Genomic DNA, 23350 nt, shown 5'->3' with positions numbered 1-23350 from the left:
AGTCAGAGTCTAACACTTATCTGAAAACCACAAACACCCACAGTGTTCTGTTTCCTGTGTCTGGTGAATTGCCTTCTCCCCTGTTTGTATGGCAGAACAGTTTAGACCTTAATAGTTCTTTCTTCCATTGAAACTGAACTAGGACATGTAATAAAACGTTCTGTTTAGTTTTCTGGACTATTTAAGATTTGACGTGATGAAAGATCATTTCGAAATTTACTATGTTTATTGAAAATAAAAATATTGAATGTTTAGTGTTAAAAGGGTATCAACGTATTGCAAAGAAAATGTAACTCATTTTGTGGTGCTTTTTACAACAATATTATCATTTTTTAAATTATGCCTAATAGGCTGACTATGTATAGCCTACCCCAATAATAAAGTTGTTATGCATTTAGTAATTTAACAAATACAAAATGTAAAAAATGATTCAAGGCTAGATGGTCCTACGCTGATTGGAAACAGATGATGACTGACAGAAGAAATGAAGATTGTAAGTCGCTCTGGTTAAGAGCCTCTGCTAAATTACTCAATTGTAAAATGTCAAAATGTAGACCGTGGCACCTACTGCAAGTTCCCCTGGTTTCTGTTGTATGAATCATGACAGCTCAACCATGACCATTTCCCTATTTACTCTTTCTCCCTTAGTTACAAATGTTACTGAGTGTACCAAAGGAGTGTGTGTACACAATAGTATGCCCTCTTTGGGGGGAATTCAGACCAGAGTTACACGCACGTAAATGGAAATAAATTCCTTTTTATACCTCTTTTCTTTCTAGGGGAGAGTGGGGTCTGTTGAGCCATTTTTTACATTCAGCATCACTCTGTCAAGGGAAATATGGTATTCTTTCTAACAAAGATATCTGCATATATTGCAGGATGTTGTGTATCCCTGGAAATAATCAGAATTGATGTAAACATTACAGTTTTGAAAACATAGCTTGTCCAAAAAAAGTGGTCTCTTGGCGCAACTTACCCTGGGTAAATTGATCCTCAAGACATGTTGAGTTAAGCCACCTACACATTTCTGTGCTGAATGAAATATTACCACTACCTTTTTAAAACTATCTTTATTTCCCAAACACTATTCAACACAATCGCTGTCTTTTAATCATTTTAAGCACATTTTAGCACAGCACCAATGACATTATCTCTCCGCCCAAACTAAAATCAAAATGGTGCATATAGCTATGTATATCTGCTGTAACACCTAAAAAACACTACTTTTTTAAAGACTTTATCATGGGCCACGCTGTGTTGTTACATCATATCCCAGCAATAATGCTTTGCATTACGCCTGGGAAGAAAACATTTAAATTTGCTTAACTTACCCCAAGGCAAACATTCTGACTATATTAGCCCACACAGCTACAAGGATGCACTTTCATGCTAGGTTTAGGACATTGAAGCTTATAGAGACACCAGCTGTTAAAATTATCTACTTTGGTTTAGATCATGAAACCTCTAACACAATAGATTATTTTACTCGGGCCTAACTTCCTTACCACTCTTCAGACTCCATGAAATGATGACCTCTTCCTAAATATTTGGTCAAATGATACATTTTGTGTATGGTTTGCTAGAAACAAGGGTGGCTAAACATAACCCAGTCTCCCAAATGCATATTCTGACCTTGAATTTAAAGGGGGGCTGAACTTCCTGATTTAGCCTCAGTTTCAATTCTCCTCATTGGGAAATGCAACTGAGAATGATTTGGGTTTTGGAGGCGTGCTTTGGTGTGGGTGTCTCTTGTGTGTGTTTGAATGTGGGAAGTGTTTGTACTTTCACTCTGCCAAAACAGTACACAGTTACAGTCTAACCAGGTTTTGTGTCTGGAAGTAGCCTAGACTAGCAAGCTAGCCAACTTCTTTTGCCAATTAGCTTCAGCTGGTTGGTGTGAGACTGTGGAAAAATTGGTTTGACTTTGGATAGCCTATGTGTGGGGCTAGTTACAGTTTTTCTCAATTGCTAAAACACAATTTCTGAAACCTTGCGCCATTTCCTGAAAACATTCAACACAAAACCTCATCTTCAAGCACTATTTACATAACCTCTGACTCCTCTCGCAAAAGGAAACATTCACCTCAAAACAGTTTTACCTGTGTTCAAAATCAAACACTGCTCTCAAATCATAAACAAAGTGATCAAAATGATATACACTCTCAAGCAGTCAGTAAACAATACACCAAAAAATTGAAAACAAATTGTTCAAAACATACAATTCTCAGGGAGAAGTAAATTTTTTATCTAAAAAAATATTCATATTTTTCCGTCATTGTCTTTTCATGAACTAAAACATGTTCTATCATAGTAGCTCAAAATTGATCAGAAATTACTACTCTGCTTTGCTCTTTGCAATTTTGTTTTTTGTTCTTCCTCCTTGTACCCCTATTTTTACAGTACTGTACCCCGCATCTCACAAACTTGTCCTTTGTCTCTGTGATACTGTAATTCTTGTTCTTTGTTGATATGAACCTGCAACCAGTCAAAATCTATTGAGCAGTCAGTACTGTTAATAAATGGAAAGCCCAATGTTCAGGGCCATACAATTTGTCCATTGTACAGTATACAGCCTACAATGCACTGTACTACAGTATACAATACTAAAAGGGACAAAAATCAAAGGAGTAAACATGTGATCAATGTGCTTCTTCTTGTCTTTGGCCTGGGTCAGGCCAGAGCACTTCGTCGACATCACAAGCAATATTGTCCCTCCAGAGGCAACGGGGGAAGAAGCCTCTTGTGTGCCGTATCCAGCCCTGACATGATTCCTCACCTATATCACCACAGGCTAAATCCATGGCTTGCAGCAGATTTACTCTGGTGTAGGGTTGTCTATCATACACTTTCCATCTCCAAGAGGAGAAAAACTCCTCAATCGGATTCAGGAAAGGCGAGTATGGAGGGAGGTACAAGTTCATAAACTGCCCAATGATGTTAAACCATTCCCTTACCTGAGCAGCTCAGTGGAAACTGACATTGTCCCACACTATCACATAGGTGGGAATGGGATTCTCATTTAGCTCTTGACCCTGCTGCTCTTGAACCTGCTGCTCAAATAAAATATCTCTTAGATTGGCAATAAATCTTAGAAGGTGCTGGGTGTTATATGGCCCGAGTGTAACATGGTGATGTAGAACACCATGGTGGCTGATAGCAGCACAGATTGTGACATTGCCACCTCATTGACCAGGGACTTCAACAATGGCCCGCTGTCCAATCATGTTTCGGCCTCTCCTTCTCCTCTTTGTTAGATTGAAGCCTGCTTCATCGACAAAGATGAACTCATGGGGTCTGTCCAAGGATTCCAAGTCAAATATCGTCTGTGTAGAAATACAATATACTGTATGTATGATTTTTTAAGTCGTACAGAGACAGTGCTATACTGTAGAGTACAATTAGGCTTCTGATTCACATACATTGTATGTACTGAAGAGTAATGTCATTCACATAGTATGTGTTAGTACTGTAGACAATCTGGATTACAGTAAATGTTTCTGAATGTACACTTACTTGCACATACTGAGCTCGCAGTTCTTTCACCCTTGGTGAGTTGCGCTCAAAAGGTACTCTGTATACTTGTTTCATTCGCATCCTGTTACGATGGAGGACACGGTCAAATGTGAAATGCTCACACTGTCGATTCCCTGGAAGTGTGTGTTGTCTTGTATCACTCGTTCCTGGATTTCTCTGAGGCGTATTGCATTATCTTGAAGGACCATGCCAACTATAACGGCCTCTTGCTCCCGAGTGAATATAGCTGTCCTTCCACCTGCATGTGGCAGCCTTGCAATTCTACAAAAAGTAGTTGTGCAGTTACAAAACATATTCATGCAGTACAATACATAGTGATTAGCTTTACAAATGTCTATTGAAACATCTGCATATAGTGTAGTACAGTAAATTTGCAATTACAAAAATACAGTAGTATACTGTACCTGTTCTCTTCTCTGAATGTCCTTACTATGGTGGACACAGAAAATCAGCTCAAATTGGGTTGCACTCTAAGTCCTGCTTCCCTCATTGTCAGTCCATGGACAAGAACATGGTCTATAACTGTTGCTTGAATTTCATCAGATATTCCCACTCTTTGTCTTCCTCTTCCTCCTCCTCTTCCTCGCATACGCACTCGTCCTCTCACATTGTTTCTTCTATCCATTCTCAGACTTTCTCCTTCCCACCCTCAACAACCTGTTTGCTCTCTGAACTGTGGAGCTATTGACATTTTAAAATTATATTGTGTAATTTACTGATGGTTCCTAACTAGTCCCATAGAGAAATCGAATGTCAAACCAAATTGACCGCGGGCATTATGATCTGGTCGCATGCAGCTGCGCTCTGGATTGATGATTACTTGGGTGCTGCCAGCTGTGGGCAGGCTTGAAAACACATTTTTCCTAATTATCACCAAATCTCTGTTTTGGACCAGACTGACTTTATGACCAAAATGATACTATTTACACTTTGTAGTACATGTTGACACTAAAATAAATGTTTGTGACTCATATCGATGCCACATAGACTGTTTTCAAAACAAGAAGTTGCTTATTACGTTCAGTTGCTCTTAAAGCATGGGAAAACGCCAGTGCCAGCCAAATACACGTTTGGGATGGAGACTTAGCCACAGGAAGTGGGGGTGCTGAGGGTGCTGCACCCCCTTAAAAATCGGAATAAATGTATTTAAATATCTATAATTTTATTTGAGGATTTTTTTTTTTTTTTTTTACAAATGTAGTGCACTGAGCCTTTACTATACCTGTATTAGCGGACCGATATAGCCTTCTGTAGCTTGGGCAAAACATTTTACAGATTTTTTTCAGTAATTATCAGTTGGAGGGACGTTCAGGCGCACATTTCCTAAGGTCACAAAGGGGCCGTAAAGTCTGAATCGGCCCCTTTGTGACCAAAGGCTGTCACCCAGCCAGTCAGACAAGCTGCAATATTTGATCTGCGGTCTGTAGTTTGTGTTAATCAACGCCTGACCCATTTCAGACACCAGCCAACTTCCTTCCCAGAACATCTGCAGCGTGTTTATGTGAGAAAGAGAGAGAGAGAGAGAGAGCATATCTTTAATGAAGCCCGTAGATGTGAGGCTATGATGCCCTAAAGTCAAATTCTAAGCAGGCCTTGAAATGTATGTGTAATGTATGTACAGTAGCTGGATGAACATTGGGTGTACAGTAGCTGGATGAACGTTGGGTGTACAGTAGCTGGATGAACGTTGGGTGTACAGTAGCTATGGATGAGAAAGCAAGTGTTTGTAAGCGTAAGAGTGATATTCAAATCACTACAATTACTTATTGAGATCATAACAATATTAGAAGCTCCAGGGAACGTTTCTGAATTAGAAATAAGGTTTGGTTTAGCTTTGAGTTTCATTTCTCACATTAAGGAGACGGGAGAAAGCCTCTGGTTTCAAACCAGTGGCTCAAAATTAGTTAGCGATTATTTTTCTCGTTTTCAAGAGGATCGACTTAGAAAACATGAGACAATGAACATTGTGGGGTGTGTGGTTGACAACGTGTGAGAACTCAAGGGGAAGTGGCCTGTCTGCTGTGTTCTGTGCTCGCCTCCTGCTCCCTGTCTTCTCACGACGCTTACTTGACTTTCTCTTTCTAGAAGAAGACCCTCATTCACTCTGTCTATCGCTCACTCCGTTTATATCCTCAGGCAATGGTTGGGATCTTTATATTAGGGACCTTTCTCTTGTACTGTGTGGGACAGAACCAAATTCAAGGTAAGTGCATTCCCATCTACAACTACTAGTCAAGAACCAAATTCAAGGTAAGTGCATTCCCATCTACAACTACTAGTCAGGGTTGGGCGTATCTCATTTTAATAGAGGAATTGACTTGAAATTCTTATTCAATAATTAGAAAGTGTAATTTATTTCCAATGGTGATTTTGAAATTGTTGAGTAAGAATTCACTTCTGGAATTGACAAGCATTGACCCAACCCTGGTACTGGTACCTGGCACAAGGCAGACATGGGTAATGGCAGGTCCTTTATGAGAGCAGTATTTCCCCTATATTAATTTAGCAAACCAAAGGCGAAATTGCCACGGGGAACAGGCCCTTGCTTTAACGGTCGACTTTGGGCACGAAAACAGTCCAACTTTCAAACAGAAATGGGTTGGGCCTTTGGTGGTTCATCAATGTGTCTTTCTGGTCATGCGCGCCACAACCAACGTAGCTAGTTCGTTAGCTAAGATAGCCACTTGTAGCTAGCCAGTAACTCCTCCAGTATGTGTTGACGTCATTTCACAGGATTGGTTTTTGGACGGAAGCTGTAGAGATTGTTAAGAAACACAGGAGGTTGGTGGCACTAATTGGGGTGAACGGGCTTGTGGTAATGACTGGAGCGGAATTAGTGGAATGGTAACAAAAAAAATTGGGGGGGGGCCTTCCACTTATACTTCCATTTATACTTTCAAAATCCCCCTCTACATCCACCTCAACATACCCCTCAAGAGAGGCATAATAGAACTGCAGGAAATGTGTTTTAAAATGTCAAACAAATTTCCGGAGGGGGTACCACCTGGATCCACCGTCTACTGTTCATCCCCCCCAATATGTACGCCACAATTTCGTCCTTGTAGCAGACCCTCCTAGACCTCTGCTGTGAATTTGTGCCTGAGACAGTCAGGGACCATTACTAATGTCACTGTTCTGTTTGATGTGTCAGGGGTCCCCCAAGGATGTGTGTCCCAGCCCTCATGTTCAGCTTGCCTGAGGAGCCCTGGATGTGCCTGGTGCAAACACAAGGTCAGCTTTATCATGCATCATCTGGCTTGCTGCTGCTGCCTCATTTCTTTGTTTCAAACCGTTGCATGTTTTATCCTTGAGTGTTGCTATACTTTGGACTTAATTGCTTTGTGAGTTGGCTTCTCTGTGGACAACACGTGGGACGACGGCATTAGGCCATTCACACTGTAGGAGCTACTTACAACAATAGGATCAAATACAATTATTTGTCACATGCGTCGTAAACAACAGGTGTAGACTAACAGTGAAATGCTTACTTACGGGTTCTTCCCAACAATACAGAGAGGAAAAAAAGAGAAATAGAAACTCTCATCTACGGGCTTCATTAAAGATATGCTCGCTCTCTCTCACTCTCTCTCTCTCTCTCTCTCTCTCTCTCTCTCTCTCTCTCTCTCTCTCTCTCTCTCTCTCTCTCTCTCTCTCTCTCTCTCTCTCTCTCTCTCTTTCTCACATAAACACGCTGCAGATGTTCTGGGAAGGAAGTTGGCTGGTGTCTGAAATGGGTCAGGCGTTGATTAACACAAACTACAGACCGCAGATCAAATATTGCAGCTTGTCTGACTGGCTGGGTGACAGCCTTTGGTCACAAAGGGGCCGATTCAGACTTTATGGCCCCTTTGTGACCTTAGGAAATGTGCGCCTGAACGTCCCTACAACTGATAATTACTGAAGAAAATCTGTAAAATGTTTTGCCCAAGCTACAGAAGGCTATATCGGTCCGCTAATACAGGTATAGTAAAGGCTCAGTGCACTACTTTTGTAAAAAAAAAAAAAAAAATCCTCTAATAAAATTATAGATATTTAAATACATTTATTCCGATTTTTAAGGGGGTGCAGCACCCTCAGCACCCCCACTTCCTGTGGCTAAGTCTCCATCCCAAACGTGTATTTGGCTGGCACTGGCGTTTTCCCATGCTTTAAGAGCAACTGAACGTAATAAGCAACTTCTTGTTTTGAAAACAGTCTATGTGGCATCGATATGAGTCACAAACATTTATTTTAGTGTCAACATGTACTACAAAGTGTAAATAGTATCATTCTGGTCCAAAACAGAGATTTGGTGATAATTAGGAAAAATGTGTATGTCATGGAATGAAGGGTATTGTAACAGTTTTCTGGGTTTTCAAGCCTGCCCACAGCTGGCAACACCCAAGTAATCATCAATCCAGAGCGCAGCTGCATGCGACCAGATCATAATGCCCACGGTCAATTTGGTTTGACATTCCATTTCTCTATGGGGCTAGTTAGGAACCATCAGTAAATTACACAATATAATTTTAAAATGTCAATAGCTCCACATTTCAATTACTTAAAAACCTCAAACCAACCATACATTTTAGAAATGCATGTACACATATTGAAAGCATTTAATGAGACAACTAAAAGGTGTGCAACATGAAAATATTGTTACATTTACATTGTGTAATTTATTACAGTTTTTCTCAATTGCTAAAACACTAAAACCCATTGGCTCAGTTCTCAGTTGCCTAGACTCATTTAGCTAATTATGCAGTCTGTTGTCAATACCTTAAACCATTTCACATGGTAAAACACAATCTGCAGATCTCACTTAGACTTTTCAGCAAAACTCTAAACACATTCTCATTCTCAAAACACATTCTGCACTCTAATGCACATGTCATCCATACTGGTAAACACAAGTGGCAACAATCAAATACAAATAGAGAACACATGTCATTGATTGAACACAACCACTCAAAATGGATTTAACCTGTTTCAAATGATGCGACACAACCAATATAAGCCAGTTCAGAGAGCAAACAGGTTGTTGAAGGTGGGAAGGAGAAAGTCTGAGAATGGATAGAAGAAACAATGTGAGAGGACGAGTGTGTATGCGAGGTGGGCGACGAGGAGGAGGAAGAGGAAGACAAAGAGTTTCTATTTCTCTTTTTTTCCCTCTCTAACAAGCTAGCTAGCTAACGAACAAGCTAGCTAACTAACAAGCTAGCTAACTAACAAGCTTGTGTGTGCAGAGCGGCACCATAATTAAAATAAAAACACGTCTTAGCTTTTTGTAGTTAATAAATCCATTGTGAAATGTGAAAACTATAGTATCCTTAACTAGCATTGAAAAGATAATCTATCGTTCTCTAATTAAAAATCTCTCTCCCTAATTTCTGAATCACACCTGTAATGTCAGTAGTTACAGTAGACTAGGCCCTCGGAGGGAGGGGAGGGACAGGTAGCCTACACACACACTCACTGGCAAAGATTTTCAGCTGGCAGGCAGACACTGGAATAAGTTTATGAGTGACAGTGAGGTCTTTGTGTAGTTAATTTGTTGCATATTTTGTGGGACTATAAAAAAATGACCGGAACGTAAAATTACTTTTCTGATCCAGAACAGTATATATCACTTTTGTTTTAATTTCTGATTCTATTCCTACAAAAATGTCATAATTTTTAGGTTTTCTTTCTGTTCCCTGAACCGGCTCCAACCCCTGGCTATAACTGTTAGAATATCTTTTGTTTCTAGATCCTCAACCATTTATACTAGTGTCAAATTACAGACGTATGGCACTGCATAGGTTCTTCACCATAGCACTACTCATTAAACAACGTGTAGTGGCTAGGTTCTAAGATACCGAAAGGCCACTTCTATAGACCAGACCTGGGTTCAAATACTATTTCAAATATCTCCATTACTTTCACATACCTTTTGAAGTAAATATTCAGATATTTTTTATTTGAAAAAACAAGTAGTTGAATATTATAATGTATTTGGAAATACACTTGGAAAGTTTTTGAAAATACTCAAATACACTGACTCAAATACACTCCCATGCATTTAACCCAGGTTTTTGAAAATAGAATTTGAAATAAGTATTTGAAAATACTCTCAATTACAATTTGGTAGACTATTTGTTTTTTACAAATAATCATTCCAAATACTCAAATAAAAGTACTTGTTGTGGGTTGTGTATTTGAACATTCTCAGTGTTTTTATATACATACAGTGGCAAGAAAAAGTATGTGAACCCTTTGGAATTACCTGGATTTCTGCATAAATTGGTCATCAAATTTGATCTGATCTTCATCGAAGTCACAACAATAGACACACATAGTGTGCTTAAACTAATAACACACAAATTATTGTATTTTTATTGTCTATATTGAATACATCATTTAAACATTCACAGTGTAGGTTGGAAAAAGTATGTGAACACCTAGGCTAATGACTTCTCCAAAAGCTAATTGGAGTCAGGAGTCAGCTAACCTGGAGTCCAATCAATGAGACGAGATTGGAGATGTTGGTTAGAGTTGCCTTGCCCTATAAAAAACACACACAAAAGTTTGCTATTCACAAGAATCATTGCCTGATGTGAACCATGCCTCAAACAAAAGAGATCTCAGAAGACCTAAGATTAAGAATTGTTGACTTGCATAAAGCTGGAAAGGGTTACAAAAGTATATCTAAAAGCCTTGATGTTCATCAGTCCACGGTAAGACAAATTGTCTATAAATGGAGAAAGTTCAGCACTGTTGCTACTCTCCCTAGGGGTCGCCGTCCTGCAAAGATGACTGTAAGAGCACAGTGCAGAATGTTCAATGAGGTTAAGAACAATCCTAGAGTGTCAGCTAAAGACTTACAGAAATCTCTGGAACATGCTAACATCTCTGTTGACAAGTCTACGATACGTAAAACACTCAACAAGAATGGTGTTCATGGGAGGACACCAAAAAAAACATTCCTGAACATCTGAAGTTTGCAAAAGTGCACCTGGCTGTTCCACAGTGCTACTGGCAACATATTATGTGGACAGATGAAACTATAGTTGAGTTGTTTTGGAAGGAACACACAACACTGTGTGGAGAAAAAAAGGCTCAGCACATCAACATCAAAACCTCATCCCAACTGTAAAGTATGGTGGAGGGAGCATCATGGTTTGGGGCTGCTTTGCTGCATCAGGGCCTGGACAGCTTGCTATCATCGACGGAAAAATGAATTCCCAAGTTTATCAAGACGTTTTGCAGGAGAATGCTAATTCTATCTGTCCGCCAATTGAAGCTCAACAGAAGTTGGGTGATGCAACAGGACAACGACCCAAAACACAGAAGTAAATCAATTACAGAATGGCTTCAACAGAAGAAAATACACCTTCTGGAGTGGCCCAGTCAGAGTCCTGACCTCAACCCAATTAAGGTGCTGTGACATGACCTCAAGAGAGCAGTTCACACCAGACATCCCAAGAATATTGCTGAACTGAAACAGTTTTGTAAAGAGGAATGGTCCAACATTCCTCCTGACTGTTGTGCAGGTCTGATCTGCAACTACAGAAAACGTTTATTTGAGGTTATTGCTGCCAAAGGAGGGTCAACCAGTTACTAAAGGGTTCACATACTTTTTCCACCCTGCACTGTGAATGTTTACACGGTGTGTTCAATAAAGACATGAAATTTATTATTGTTTGTGTGTTATTAGTTGAAGCAGACTGTGTTTGTCTATTGTTGTGACATAGATGAAGATCAGATCAAATTTGATGACCAATTAATGCAGAAATCCAGGTATTTCCAAAGGGTTCACATACTTTTTCTTGCCACTGTATATATATATTTTTATGATTAGATAATATAATTTAAAAGTATACATTACGGTGTCTGTAATAGAATAAATGTGTCATTAACTAATGTAGAGATTAATAAATGCATTTCTATAACTTCCCCCAAAAGAATTACAATGGAGGAAGAGTACCAAGATGGCTGCACGGTGGCTTCAATGCATAATTGATTTGAACCCAGGTCTGCTATAGCTGCTTTTACAAAGACTGGTTCCAACACGTTTTCCCCATTTAAAGACTTAAGAGAGTTATTGTTCTAGTTGCAATTAAAATGTAATTTATTACTCACAAAAAGGTCCAGGTTTGTCACACAGATTCCAGTTGATGAATGGTAAAACAAAGCAATAGATTCTGGGTGTTCGAAACAGATTCCAGATGATATTGATGAAGTCAAAAATGTATAATGCACAAAGGTAAAAAGGATGAAAAAAAGATAGACATGAATGATTAAGTAAATGGTTCCAACGGTTGAAAATGGTATGTCTTTTGCGTCGCCTATACAGATTTGTAGCAACTTTTCCAATTAAAAAATACTAATCTCAAAACTAGACATTTAGCAGATATAGTCTGCAAGGCTTTATAGTCTCAAGGCCTTGATTATACATATCATAGGTTCTGGTCCTCTTTTTAAATCATTTAGATTTTTTTTCACCACTTTTTCAGAAGAATTGCCATAACATAAGCTTTTTTTATGGTATACACAAATAAATACAGGTGCCTTAAAGTGTTGGTCCCGTGTTTCATGAGCTGAAATAAAAGATCCCAGAAATTTTCCATACTCACAAAAATATTATTTATCTCATAATTGGTGCACAAATGTGTTTACATCCCTATTAGTGAGCATTTATTCTTTGCCAAGATAGTCCATCCACCTGACAGGTGTGGCATATCAAGAAGCTAATTAAATAGCATGATCATTACACAGGTGCACCTTGTGCTGGGGACAATAAAAGCTCACACTGAAATGTGCAGTTTTGTCACACAACACAATGCCACGAGGTCTCACATTTTGATGGATTGTGCAATTTCTGACTGCATGCTGACTGCAGGAATATCCACCAGAGCTCTTGCCAGATAATTTTATGTTAATTTCTCTCCCATAAGCCACCTTCAATGTTATTTTAGAGAATTTATCAGTACGTCCAACCGGCCTCATAACCGCAGACCCCGTGTATAGAGTCGTGTGGGTGAGCGGTTTGCTGGTGTCAACATTGTGAACAGAGTGCCCCATGGTGGCGGTGGGGTTATGGTGTGGTTAGGCATAGGCTACGGAAAACCAACACAATTGCATTTTATCAATGGCAATTTGAATGCACAGAGATACCATGATGAGATCCTGAGGCCCATTGTCGCGCCATTTATCCGCCACCATCACCTCATGTTTCAGCATGATAATGCACAGCTCCGTATCACAATACTTGGAAGCTGAAAATGTCCCAGTTCTTCCATGGCCTGCATACTTACCAGACATGTCCCCCATTGAGCATGTTTGGGATGCTCTGGATCGACATGTACGACAGCATGTTCTAATTCCCGCCAATATCCAGCAACTTCGCACAGCCATTGAAACCGAACATTCCACAGACCACAATAAACAGCCTGATCAACTCTATGTGAAGGAAATGTGTCGCGCTGCATGAGGCAAATGGTTGTCACACCAGATACTGACTTATTTTCTGATCCTATCTGAGGTATCTGTGACCAACAGATGCATATCTGTATTCCAAGTCATGTGAAATCTGTAGATTAAGGCCTGATGAACTGATTTCAATTGACTGATTTCCTTATATGAACTGTAACGCTGTAAAATCCTTGAAATTGTTGCATGTTGGATTTATATTTTGGTTCAGTGTACATACAGTGCATTTGGAAAGTATTCAGACCCCTTGACTTTTTCCACATTTTGTTACGTTACAGCCTTATTCTAAAATGGATTAAATTATTTGTTTCCCTCATCAATCTACACACAATGCCCTATAATGACAAAGCAAAAAACAGTTTTTAGACATTTCTGCAAATGTACTGTATAAAAATAAAAAATTAAAAAATATTACATTTACATAAATATTCAGACCCTTTACTCAGTGCTTTGTTGAAGCACCTTTGGCAGTGATTACAGCCTCGAGTCTTCTTGGGTATGACCCTGCAAGCTTTGCACACCTGTATTTGAGCAGTTTCTCCCATTCTTCTCTGCAGACCCTCTCAAGCTCTATTAGGTTGGATGGGGAGCATCGCTGCACAGCTTTCTGTACTTTGTCTTCATCTTTCCCTCGATCCTGATTAGTCTCCCAGTCCCTGCCGCTGAAAAACATCCCCACAACATGATGCTGCCACCACCTTGCTTCACTGCAGGAATGGTGCCAGGTTTCCTCCAGACGTGACGCTTGGCATTCAGGCCAAAGTGTTCAGTCTTGGTTTCATCAGACCAGAGAATCTTGTTTATCATGGTCTGAGAGTCCTATAGGTGCCTTTTGACAAACTCCAAGTGGGCTGTCATTCGTCTTTTACTGGAGTGGCTTCCGTCTGGCCACTCTACCATAAAGGCCTGATTGGTGGGGTGCTGCAGAGATGGTTGTCCTTCTGGAATGTTCTCCCATCTCCACAGAGGAACTCTGGAACTCTGTCAGAGTGACCATCGGGTTCTTGGTCACCTCCCTGACCAATGCCCTTCTCCCCCGATTGCTCAGTTTGGCCGGGCGTCCAGCTCTAGGAAGAGTTTTGGTGGTTCCAATCTTCTTCCATTTAAGAATGATGGAGGCTGCTGTGGTCTTGGGGCCCTTCAATGCTGCAGAAAAGGTTTGGTACCCTTCCCCAGATCTGTGCCTCGACACAATCCTGTCTCAGAGCTCTATGGACAATTCCTTCTACCTCATAGCTTGGTTTTTTCTCTGACATGCAGTGTCAACTGTGGGACCTTATATAGACAGCTGTGTGCCTTTCCAAATCATGTCCAGTCAATTGAATTTACAAAAGGTGGACTCTAATCAAGTTGTAGAAACAGCTCAAGTATGATCAATGGAAACAGGATGCACCTGAGCTCAATTTCTAGTCTCATAGCAAAGGGTCTGAATACTTGTGTAAATAAGGTATTTCTGTTTTTATTTTTAATAAATTAGCAAACATATCTAAAAACCTGTTTTCGCAATGTCAGTATGGGGTATTGTGTGTAGATTAATGAGGGGGAAAAAGTTAATTAATCAATTTTAGAATAAGGTTGTAACGTATCAAAATGTGGATAAGGGAAGGGGTCTGAGTACTGTATACCAACATGAAAACCTCCATGGAAGGGGTATTTCACAAAAATTCCAAACTTGCCACATTTTATTGATAGCTATCAAGTAGTTTACTGACTTTGGGTGTCATAGACCAGAAAAAATATGTCAGTTTACTCATCCAGAGCTAAGCTTTAACAACATTGCTTGGTATCCATAGGATATAGTGTATTTTTCATTTCAGAGAACTATCGCTTTAACAAATGTGTGATGAACATGAATTAATATATTTTATGTGTTTAGAAAGAAGGAAGGGTATTCTCCTTATCTAATCATTAAATGTCTGTACTTAGCTATTGAAATTGAAATAATTTGAACATTCTGTGATAGAACCTTATGTCTGAACCCAGATTGACATTTCAGAGCCATAAGGTTCTATCTGCGATTGCACGCCCTAAAAAAACTTATGTCCAAATGTCTTAAGATTTTGATACTCTGTACTTTTGGTACCTAAAGGTAAGGACCTTAATGGGTTATGAAAGAAGAATTCACTCCAAAACCTCTAAGATCTGTGATATCAAAGCTCAATATCTCAGAACTATGCTTTGCGCAGTCAGAACCTTATAGTCCCATGGTCTCGAATCATCAATCATGTATCACTATCATTGATCCTTCATTTGACATCAGAAAGTAGGACAGACTTTATCTCACGCTTATGTTGCTTAGATTTTTGAAGATTATCAGTGAGGCTCTTGCTCACAATTAAAAACGGTTTTATTGATTCAAGTTAATATTTCAAGTCAGCTATCAAATCCCACTGGGCACATGTGTCAGTTCATCATCTATTTCACGTTGTTTAACGTAATTTCATTGAAATGAATGGAAACAACATTGAATCAACCAGTGTGTGCCCAATGGATTGTCTTAATCAAAATCAGTAAACACACTGTCTTGCTTGGGTGCTCATGTCTTACACAACATGTGTGTGTTCTCTATCCTGCTCTCAGTTTGGGGTTGATAATTGAATGGTGTATTGTGCTGCTGCAGCGCTTTGTGGTTTCCTAAGCTAGTCGTGCTACTGATGTCAGACTCACTTCCGTCTTTCTATTCTATTTCCACATGCATTTCCTGTTAATTTCTGTGGTATATTTTTTGGTCAAGATATTAGTGATACATTCAAATGTTTGTTGGCTTTGACTTTAACTCTGTCATTTCTCCCTGCAACCAAACCCCTCTTCCCCAAAGCAACAGTCTAATCTATAGGTCCTATCTATAATAATGACATGTCCTATGTATCTTTAAAAATAATAATTATACAGAGATATACCCCAACATGTTGGATTGACAGCAGGCAGTCCCACATGATAATCTCGCACCCCACGTGTGAGTCAGTGTTTTATTTTCTCTATCCTTAGTCCGACACACTGAACTAAGACCATAATACACATCCTCCTGACAGGACTTCCTGAAGTCTGGAGAGTCCAGTGAGCGGAGGTGTGACACTGCTGAGTCTCTGAGGACCAGGCGTTGTGAGCAGATGGACATCATCAACCCCCGATTAGATCCAGTCTTTCTGAAGAATAATGATCTCAGCAGCAACCCAGGCAATGTGGTCCAGCTTAAGCCACAAAACCTCCTCTTCAAACTCAGAGTTGGTGAGAGTTATATACTCTTCCTAAAAGGAAGTATTTCTCAGAATACAAACAGGGACAGGTGTGAAATCTGAAATACAAACAGGGACAGGTCTGAAATCTGAAATTCAAACAGGCACAGGTGTGAAATCTGAAATACAAACAGGGACAGGTCTGAAATCTGAAATACAAACAGGCACAGGTCTGAAATCTGAAATTCAAACAGGGACAGGTCTGAAATCTGAAATACAAACAGGGACAGGTCTGAAATCTGAAATACAAACAGGGACAGGTCTGAAATCTGAAAATCAAACAGGGACAGGTCTGAAATCTGAAATACAAACAGGCACAGGTCTGAAATCTGAAATTCAAACAGGGAAAGGTCTGAAATCTGAAATACAAACAGGGACAGGTCTGAAATCTGAAATACAAACAGGGACAGGTCTGAAATCTGAAATTCAAACAGGAACAGGTCTGAAATCTGAAATACAAATAGGGACAAGTTTGAAATCTGAAATTCAAACAGGGACTGGTCTGAAATCTGAAATTCAAACAGGGACTGGTCTGAAATCTGACATTTGTGGTGGTTCTTTATAGATTATTTTTGAAGCCAGGCAAAGTAATAGAAGTAACGACGTCATGTAAAGTATTGTAGTGATGCATATATTTGCAGTTGATAACTGTTCTAGCTGACCCGTTTGTTTCAGGAGTCCCTCAGACCTTCAATGTGTCATTCAAGAGAGCCGAGGGCTACCCCATAGACCTGTACTACCTGATGGACCTGTCCTTCTCCATGAAGGACGACCTGGACACCATCAAGAACCTAGGCCAGGACATCCTCTCTGCGCTGAAAAAAGTCACCCAGAAGGTCCGCATAGGTGAGTGCTGAGGAGACAGACTTATGCAGAAGATAGGATTTCATGTCAGGATTTCAATCAACTGTGTGTAGTCATCCGACTGTGCCACCTCTCCTCATCCTGTCCATCTCTATCCCTCTCCTTTCTCCGCTGTCAGGCTTCGGCTCATTTGTAGACAAGGTGGCTCTGCCATACGTCAGCCAGGTGAAAGCCAAGAAGAATAACCCCTGTCCCAACCGCCTGAACATCTGTCAACCTGCCTTCAGCTTCCAAAATGTTCTGAGACTCACAGAAGACGTGGACAAGTTCAAGACCAGGGTCAGCGACCAGATCATCTCTGGAAACCTGGACTCCCCCGAGGCAGGCTTTGACGCAATCATGCAGGCAGCTGTCTGCCAGGTAGTGTCATACATAACCAAACACAGTCACCTCCACTTTATAGATTGGAGGCAAGGATGTCTAGAACATCCATATTTCTTTTTCTATGGGTTTTTCCTTCTTTCTCTCTCTCTTTACTCTCCCTCTCTTACTTGCCTCACACCATCTCTGTCACTCTGTGTCTCTCTTTTTCCTTCCAGAGTGTGATTGGTTGGAACAATGTCACCCGGATCCTGGTCTACACGTCAGATGACACCTTCCACATTGCCGGGGATGGCAGGCTGGCTGGTATATTCGAGCCTCATGACGGCATGTGCCATCTCAATGACACTGGCTTCTACGATGGCACTAAATATGTGAGTTATCAAGAGAGGAGAAGGGTGATCAACACTTAGAAGACGTGAGTTTGTTTCAGTGATAGAGGCTAACATTTATTGCAGGAGAACTGGGGTACTACAACATCTTTCTGTGGTTATTTACTCCACTTCCTGTATGTGTCTCAGGACTACCCGTCGGTTGGCCAGCTTGCCAGCGTCCTGGCAACCAATAACATCCAGCTCATCTTTGCTGTCACCGAGGATAGTGTTGCTGCCTACAAGGTCAGAACTGACAGGAGAGGTTGTTTGTAAGAGCAGATTACAAAATGTCACAAAATGTTTAAAGGCCCAATGCAGTCAAAAACATGATTTCTCTGTGTTTTCTATATATTTCCACCCTATGAGGTTGGAATAATACTGTGAAATTGTGAAAATGATGATAATACCCTTTTAGTGTAAGAGCTGTTTTAAAGACCATCTGAAATTTCAGGCTGTTTTGGTGGGATGAAGTTTTGGCCTGCCTGGTGACATGAGTTAATAGACCAATAAGAAAGAGAGTTCCAAACCTTTCTGCCAATAACAGCTAGTTTTAATTTTTCCATTCACCACTAAGACCACTTCCACAGTCCCAGCAAAATTCTTGCTTGAGAAACTTCTGTTTGCTAAGAAGTTATTTTTGTTTCTTTTTTACCATTTTAATTGAAAACATTCACAGTAAGGTACTTAATTGTTACCAAGAAATGCTTTGATATTGAGATAAAAACAGCTGCCTTGGACCTTTAACCTCAGTATTTATACCTCCTCCCATCTCTCTCTATTGTGCCCATACCTAAACACACACACACACACACACACACACACACACACACACACACACACACACACACACACACACACACACACACACACACACACACACACACACACACACACACACACACACACACACACACACACACACACACACACACACACACACACACACACACACACACACACACACACACACACACACACACACTTCTCTAGGCATTGAGTAAACTAATCCCTCAGTCAGTGGTGGGAGTCCTGAAGAACGACTCCAGCAACGTGGTCCTGCTCATCTCAGAGGCCTACAGTGTGAGTATCTCAAGCTTAGAATACAGTTAACAAGCTACTGCAAAATGGCGAAAATGGCTGCAATGACCAAAAAAGAGGACAGCTTTATTTGAAACAGAGATGCTGAAGCTGGAAATAAAAGCATGTCTGTGGTTATGCTCATGAGTCACACTGCAGACTAAAAGGGTAGAACTAGCTCTCATACGTATTTTCATTGGAAACCATGGCATCATGGTTACCTACTGATGTATATAGTGTGTGCTGTGCTCTCACAGGTCTAAAAATAGGCTGTGGCAAATTATGTCTAAATCTTCCTAGTGGGGACTTGAAAGGTTTCATACATGATAGACCTACATTTCTCTAGATAGGAGTATGTTAAAAGTAGAGAAATATATATTACTTTTGCAAATGCATTACTTACAATCAAAAGTGGCTTTGCAATGAAATGCCATTTATTGGACACATAGACATACATGTAACATCATCAGCTGTTCTATCTAGTAATGCATATCTATTCACAGAACCTGTCCTCCACCATCTTACTGGAGCACCATGAAGCTCCCTCAGGTCTGGACGTGACCTACAGATCCCACTGCACCCCTGAAAAAGGGGACAACACCCCGTGGCAGAGGAGGGGCGAGTGCATGAACGTCAAGCTCAACCAGCAGGTCTGGCACAAAGCAGGGGCTGGGGAAGAGATCATAATGTGAATAAGAACAGCAAAGCTCATGTCTTCAAAGGATTTAGTCATGTAACTTGGACTTATAGAACAATTTGTTGTGTATTATCCCCTCCCTTGCTCCCAGGTCAACTTCACTGTAAGCCTGAACATCTCAACATGTCTGAAGGAGAAGCAGACGTTTTCCCTAAAACTGCAGGGCATCAGCGAGACTCTGAAGGTCTCTGTGGAAACCCTGTGTGACTGTGACTGCCAAGACAGAGAAGAGCAGTCCTCACACTGCAATGAAATTGGAACGCTCACCTGCGGCATCTGCAGGCAAGTCCTAAAATTCTGACTAGAACTCACAGCACCTCCTGTTTGGTGAGATAGAGAACTGTGCTTACAAACTGCACAGAGTAAGGGAAACAGCTGCAGTCTGCAGTCTGACTGTTACCACAGAGCAGTAAACTAGTTTCTGTAGTCAAAGAAATGTATCAAAGATATACTGTATGTTATCAAAACTTCAGGGGATTCAACCCAATTGTTCTCCAGAGAAAGTGAATACAGAGAAAGTGAATACAGAGAAAGTGATTAAAGTGTTGTTTAGATACTGATGAGTAGGAATAGGAGTCTTCCCTGATCACGTAACCTGACCAGAAACAACTCCTGGCCCAAAATAGGCTATAAGTATCAGAATTTCCCCTGTTTTTTTGTTGTTTTTCCCTGGCTTTTCATAGTTTTTGTAAAATACTATGCCCTTTAGCTGTGATGAGGGTCACCTGGGTCAGAGGTGTGAGTGTGAGCGGCCTAAGGACATGACCTCTGCCGACTCTATGGCCGCAACATGTCGCCAAGACAACTCCTCGCAGCTGTGCAGCGGGCATGGGAGCTGTGAGTGTGGCATGTGTACGTGTCAGGGCATCCACCGCGGCAATTTTTGCCAATGTGATGACAACAGCTGTGCCCGCCACAACAACATGCTCTGCGGTGGTGAGTAAACTCAAACAGTTAGTTCCTGCCATGCATTTTGATTGGCTGAAGAATGTGTTCCTTAGTTGTATTTTATTGCAGCCCATTTTTCAGCCGTGTAATGTCTTCTGCAGGTAATGGGCAGTGTGACTGTGGAACATGTAAGTGTAATGACAACTACACAGGCTCTGCATGTGACTGTTCCAAACTCACCGACCAGTGCAGGACTGTTGGGAAGCTGTGCAATGGCCAGGGAACATGCCAGTGTAACCAGTGCCAGTGCAACAAACACTTCTTTGGCATAAACTGCTCAAAGATTGCCAACGCATGCCCAAAATTCCTGTGAGTACAAGACAATAACTTAAAGTGAGTTTGGATTGAGCTTCCAGGTTGACAAAGCTTAGGTCTTAAATAGTGACCGTACAGCAACAGTTTACTTTTGCTACAATAATGCAGTGTGTGTGGGGGGTTGGTTCTTCTATCCTTGTGGGGACCTAAAATCCCCCAAGTCCCCACAAGGATAGTAAAACAAGGAAAATTCTCCCTCGTGGGGATATTTCCCACATCCACGTGAGGACAAAGGCTATTTTAAGATCAGGGGTTAGGGTTAGGGTTAGAATTAGGGTTTGGGTTAGAATTAGGGTTAGGGTAAGGGTTAGGAGTTAGGTTTAGGATTTGGGTTAGGGTTACGGGTTAAGGTTAGGTTTGGGGTTTAAGGTCAAGGTTATGGTAAGGGTAAGGGTTAGGGTTAGGTTTCGGGTTAGGGGTTAGGGGTTAGGGAAAACATTATTTTGAATATAAATTAATTTTAGGTCCCCACGAGGATAGAACAACAAAACGTGTGTGTGTGTACCTTCAGTATGTCTGTTAACCTGTCTTTATGTTCAGGGACTGTGTGACATGTGAATTGGAGAAAAAGAAGAGTAGCAGCCTAAAGAGTAACTGCAGCCAACTCTGTGGCTCAGTCAAGCTCACTTGGATGAAGGGACCCCAGGAGTTCCCCTGCAGTAAAGACACCATCTCCTACAAAGTGGAGCTGTTGCCTGATGGCAACATCCTGATCTTCTACGCAGATCTGCCTCGTGAGACCTTCAATTTATCTCTAATCGTCATCCTTTATTTTCATTTTATGTCCTAATGTTTTCACTTCTTCGGATCTCAATGCTCATTGTAGCAATTTATAATATTACTAGGGTTTAGGCTCACCTAAAAAAGACTATTCCTATGACGTATTTGTTCTGCCCTATACTGCTATAGTTGTTTGATCAAATGTTGTTAACATTAGACAAAAAGTTTGTTCAATATTTGAAGCTGGGGCCCAGTCAGGTCACATGTTCTACTACAAACGCTTCCTCTCCACATTCCTGGCAGGCTCTATTGACAAGACTTACGTGATCATCGGCAGCTCTGTGTCCAGCATCATCTTCATCGGCATCGCAGTGATCCTCATCAGCAGGCTTATGCTAGAGCTCCACTACCGGAGAGAGTATGACAGCTTCCTCAAAGCAAAGGAGGCCGAAGTCTGGCAAGATGTGAGAGAAAGATCAGCACACACATGACAATGAATCACCATGACGTGAGATAGGCTAAATGTCCCTGCAATAACTGGTTGCTTGTCATAACCAAATAACTTTCTATTATTCTGTTTCATAGTTTTTTATATGAATAGTGGATTTCATCATTATTTGTGTGAATGTGTTTGGTCTTCTTATGGTTGTTTTGTATTGATTTTAAAGAAAATAATCAACTTAATGAGTCTTTAATGCAAGATTTATAAGGTTAGGTGTTGAAATTGATTGTAGATAACATGATGCTCCCTCTGTACTAAACTTCTCTCTTGTTTGGTTCTTTTGTGTTTCAGACAAAAAATCCCTTGTTCCAGGATGCCACGACCGTGGTTCTGAACCCCATGCACATTCAAGAGGACTGATCCAAACCATTAGACTCTAAAGCCAACAAACACTTCACTTCCAGAAAACCTGTGATCTACTGTAATAAGTGAAAGCCAGACCATACTGTATGCCGATCATAACTTCAGGGAACCGCAAGAACCGTCTGTTGCTAAGAGGATCAAAGACTTTGTCATGAGAACATTACATTCTATTTCCCTGTATTTCAAGGCCAGTACGTATTTCAGATATGATTTGCAGCACGTTTATTCCCATACTCACTTATTGGTTCTCCTCAATTTGATTGCTTCCTCTTGTTGTACAGAAGTAGTAGTGAGACCACTCCACTCTCTCTCAACTTTCAGTCTTTTTCTCATGATGAAGTCCCCCATCTCCTTATGTCCTCCTTCTCCTCTGCATTTGTCTGTTTATTTAAACATTTGATTGTTAAAATGTTCTGAAGTTGGTATGAATTATTAAGTCTTGTGAAGGGTCATTCCTTTTTAGTCTGTGCATATAGTTTGTGTTGCATCATATTCCGTTTTTCTTAATGAAGTATTTTCGAATTATTATCAGCTGAATTATATTTCAAATGATTTTCTGTACAGTGTATTAATTAAGTAGGCCTATGTGAGCACTGTGTGATTGAAATGATATAGTACCGTTTTTAATAATATCAATTATGATAATTTAATTTGTAAAGTAATTTGTAGTGTAATGAGCAGGCAATAAAGGAGGAAAAAACATGACCCAGACGGATGTCAAAATTATTATTTAACTAAGATTAGTCTCTCGTCAGACTCCACACCGTCTATGAGAAAAAAGTGTTAAAGCACTGTGCTGGACAATTGGCTGGTGTTTTTACAGACATTTTCCAATCCTCACTCGACCAGCAACACGTGCCAGTATTGTGGAAAAACTCAATAATTATACCCATTCCTAAAGCATCTAATCCCTCTGTGCTGAATGACTACCGCCCTGTCGCCTTGACAT

The 23350-nt window shown here is 40.5% G+C and overlaps 1 protein-coding gene across 1 annotated transcript; it reads left to right on the top strand.

Annotated features, from left to right (window-relative positions):
- Positions 1 to 5577: 5577 nt before the first annotated feature.
- itgb7 (integrin, beta 7) lies at positions 5578 to 23106 on the top strand. Its single transcript, XM_071375876.1, has 15 exons — positions 5578 to 5737; positions 6686 to 6765; positions 16017 to 16212; positions 16896 to 17066; positions 17203 to 17444; positions 17624 to 17779; positions 17927 to 18022; positions 18770 to 18859; positions 19360 to 19506; positions 19645 to 19835; positions 20263 to 20489; positions 20603 to 20810; positions 21357 to 21550; positions 21840 to 22000; positions 22330 to 23106. The coding sequence occupies exons 1-15, from the start codon at positions 5674 to 5676 to the stop codon at positions 22396 to 22398; spliced, it is 2292 nt and encodes a 763-aa protein (XP_071231977.1). The 5' UTR covers positions 5578 to 5673; the 3' UTR covers positions 22399 to 23106.
- Positions 23107 to 23350: the final 244 nt, after the last annotated feature.

Source organism: Salvelinus alpinus, chromosome 2 (genome assembly GCF_045679555.1).
Source record: "Salvelinus alpinus chromosome 2, SLU_Salpinus.1, whole genome shotgun sequence".
NCBI lineage: Eukaryota > Metazoa > Chordata > Actinopteri > Salmoniformes > Salmonidae > Salvelinus > Salvelinus alpinus.
The sequence above is the reverse complement of the archived record's forward strand: the minus strand, read 5'-3'. Positions and strand labels throughout refer to the sequence as shown.

Excerpts from the sequence above, each read along its gene's own strand:
- itgb7 (XM_071375876.1), top strand. The coding sequence starts at position 5,674 with ATGGTTGGGATCTTTATATTAGGGACCTTTCTCTTGTACTGTGTGGGA. Across the intron at positions 18,023-18,769 it reads ATAGTGTTGCTGCCTACAAG|GCATTGAGTAAACTAATCCC; the intron begins GTCAGAACTGAC and ends ACACTTCTCTAG. Across the intron at positions 18,860-19,359 it reads TCATCTCAGAGGCCTACAGT|AACCTGTCCTCCACCATCTT; the intron begins GTGAGTATCTCA and ends ATCTATTCACAG.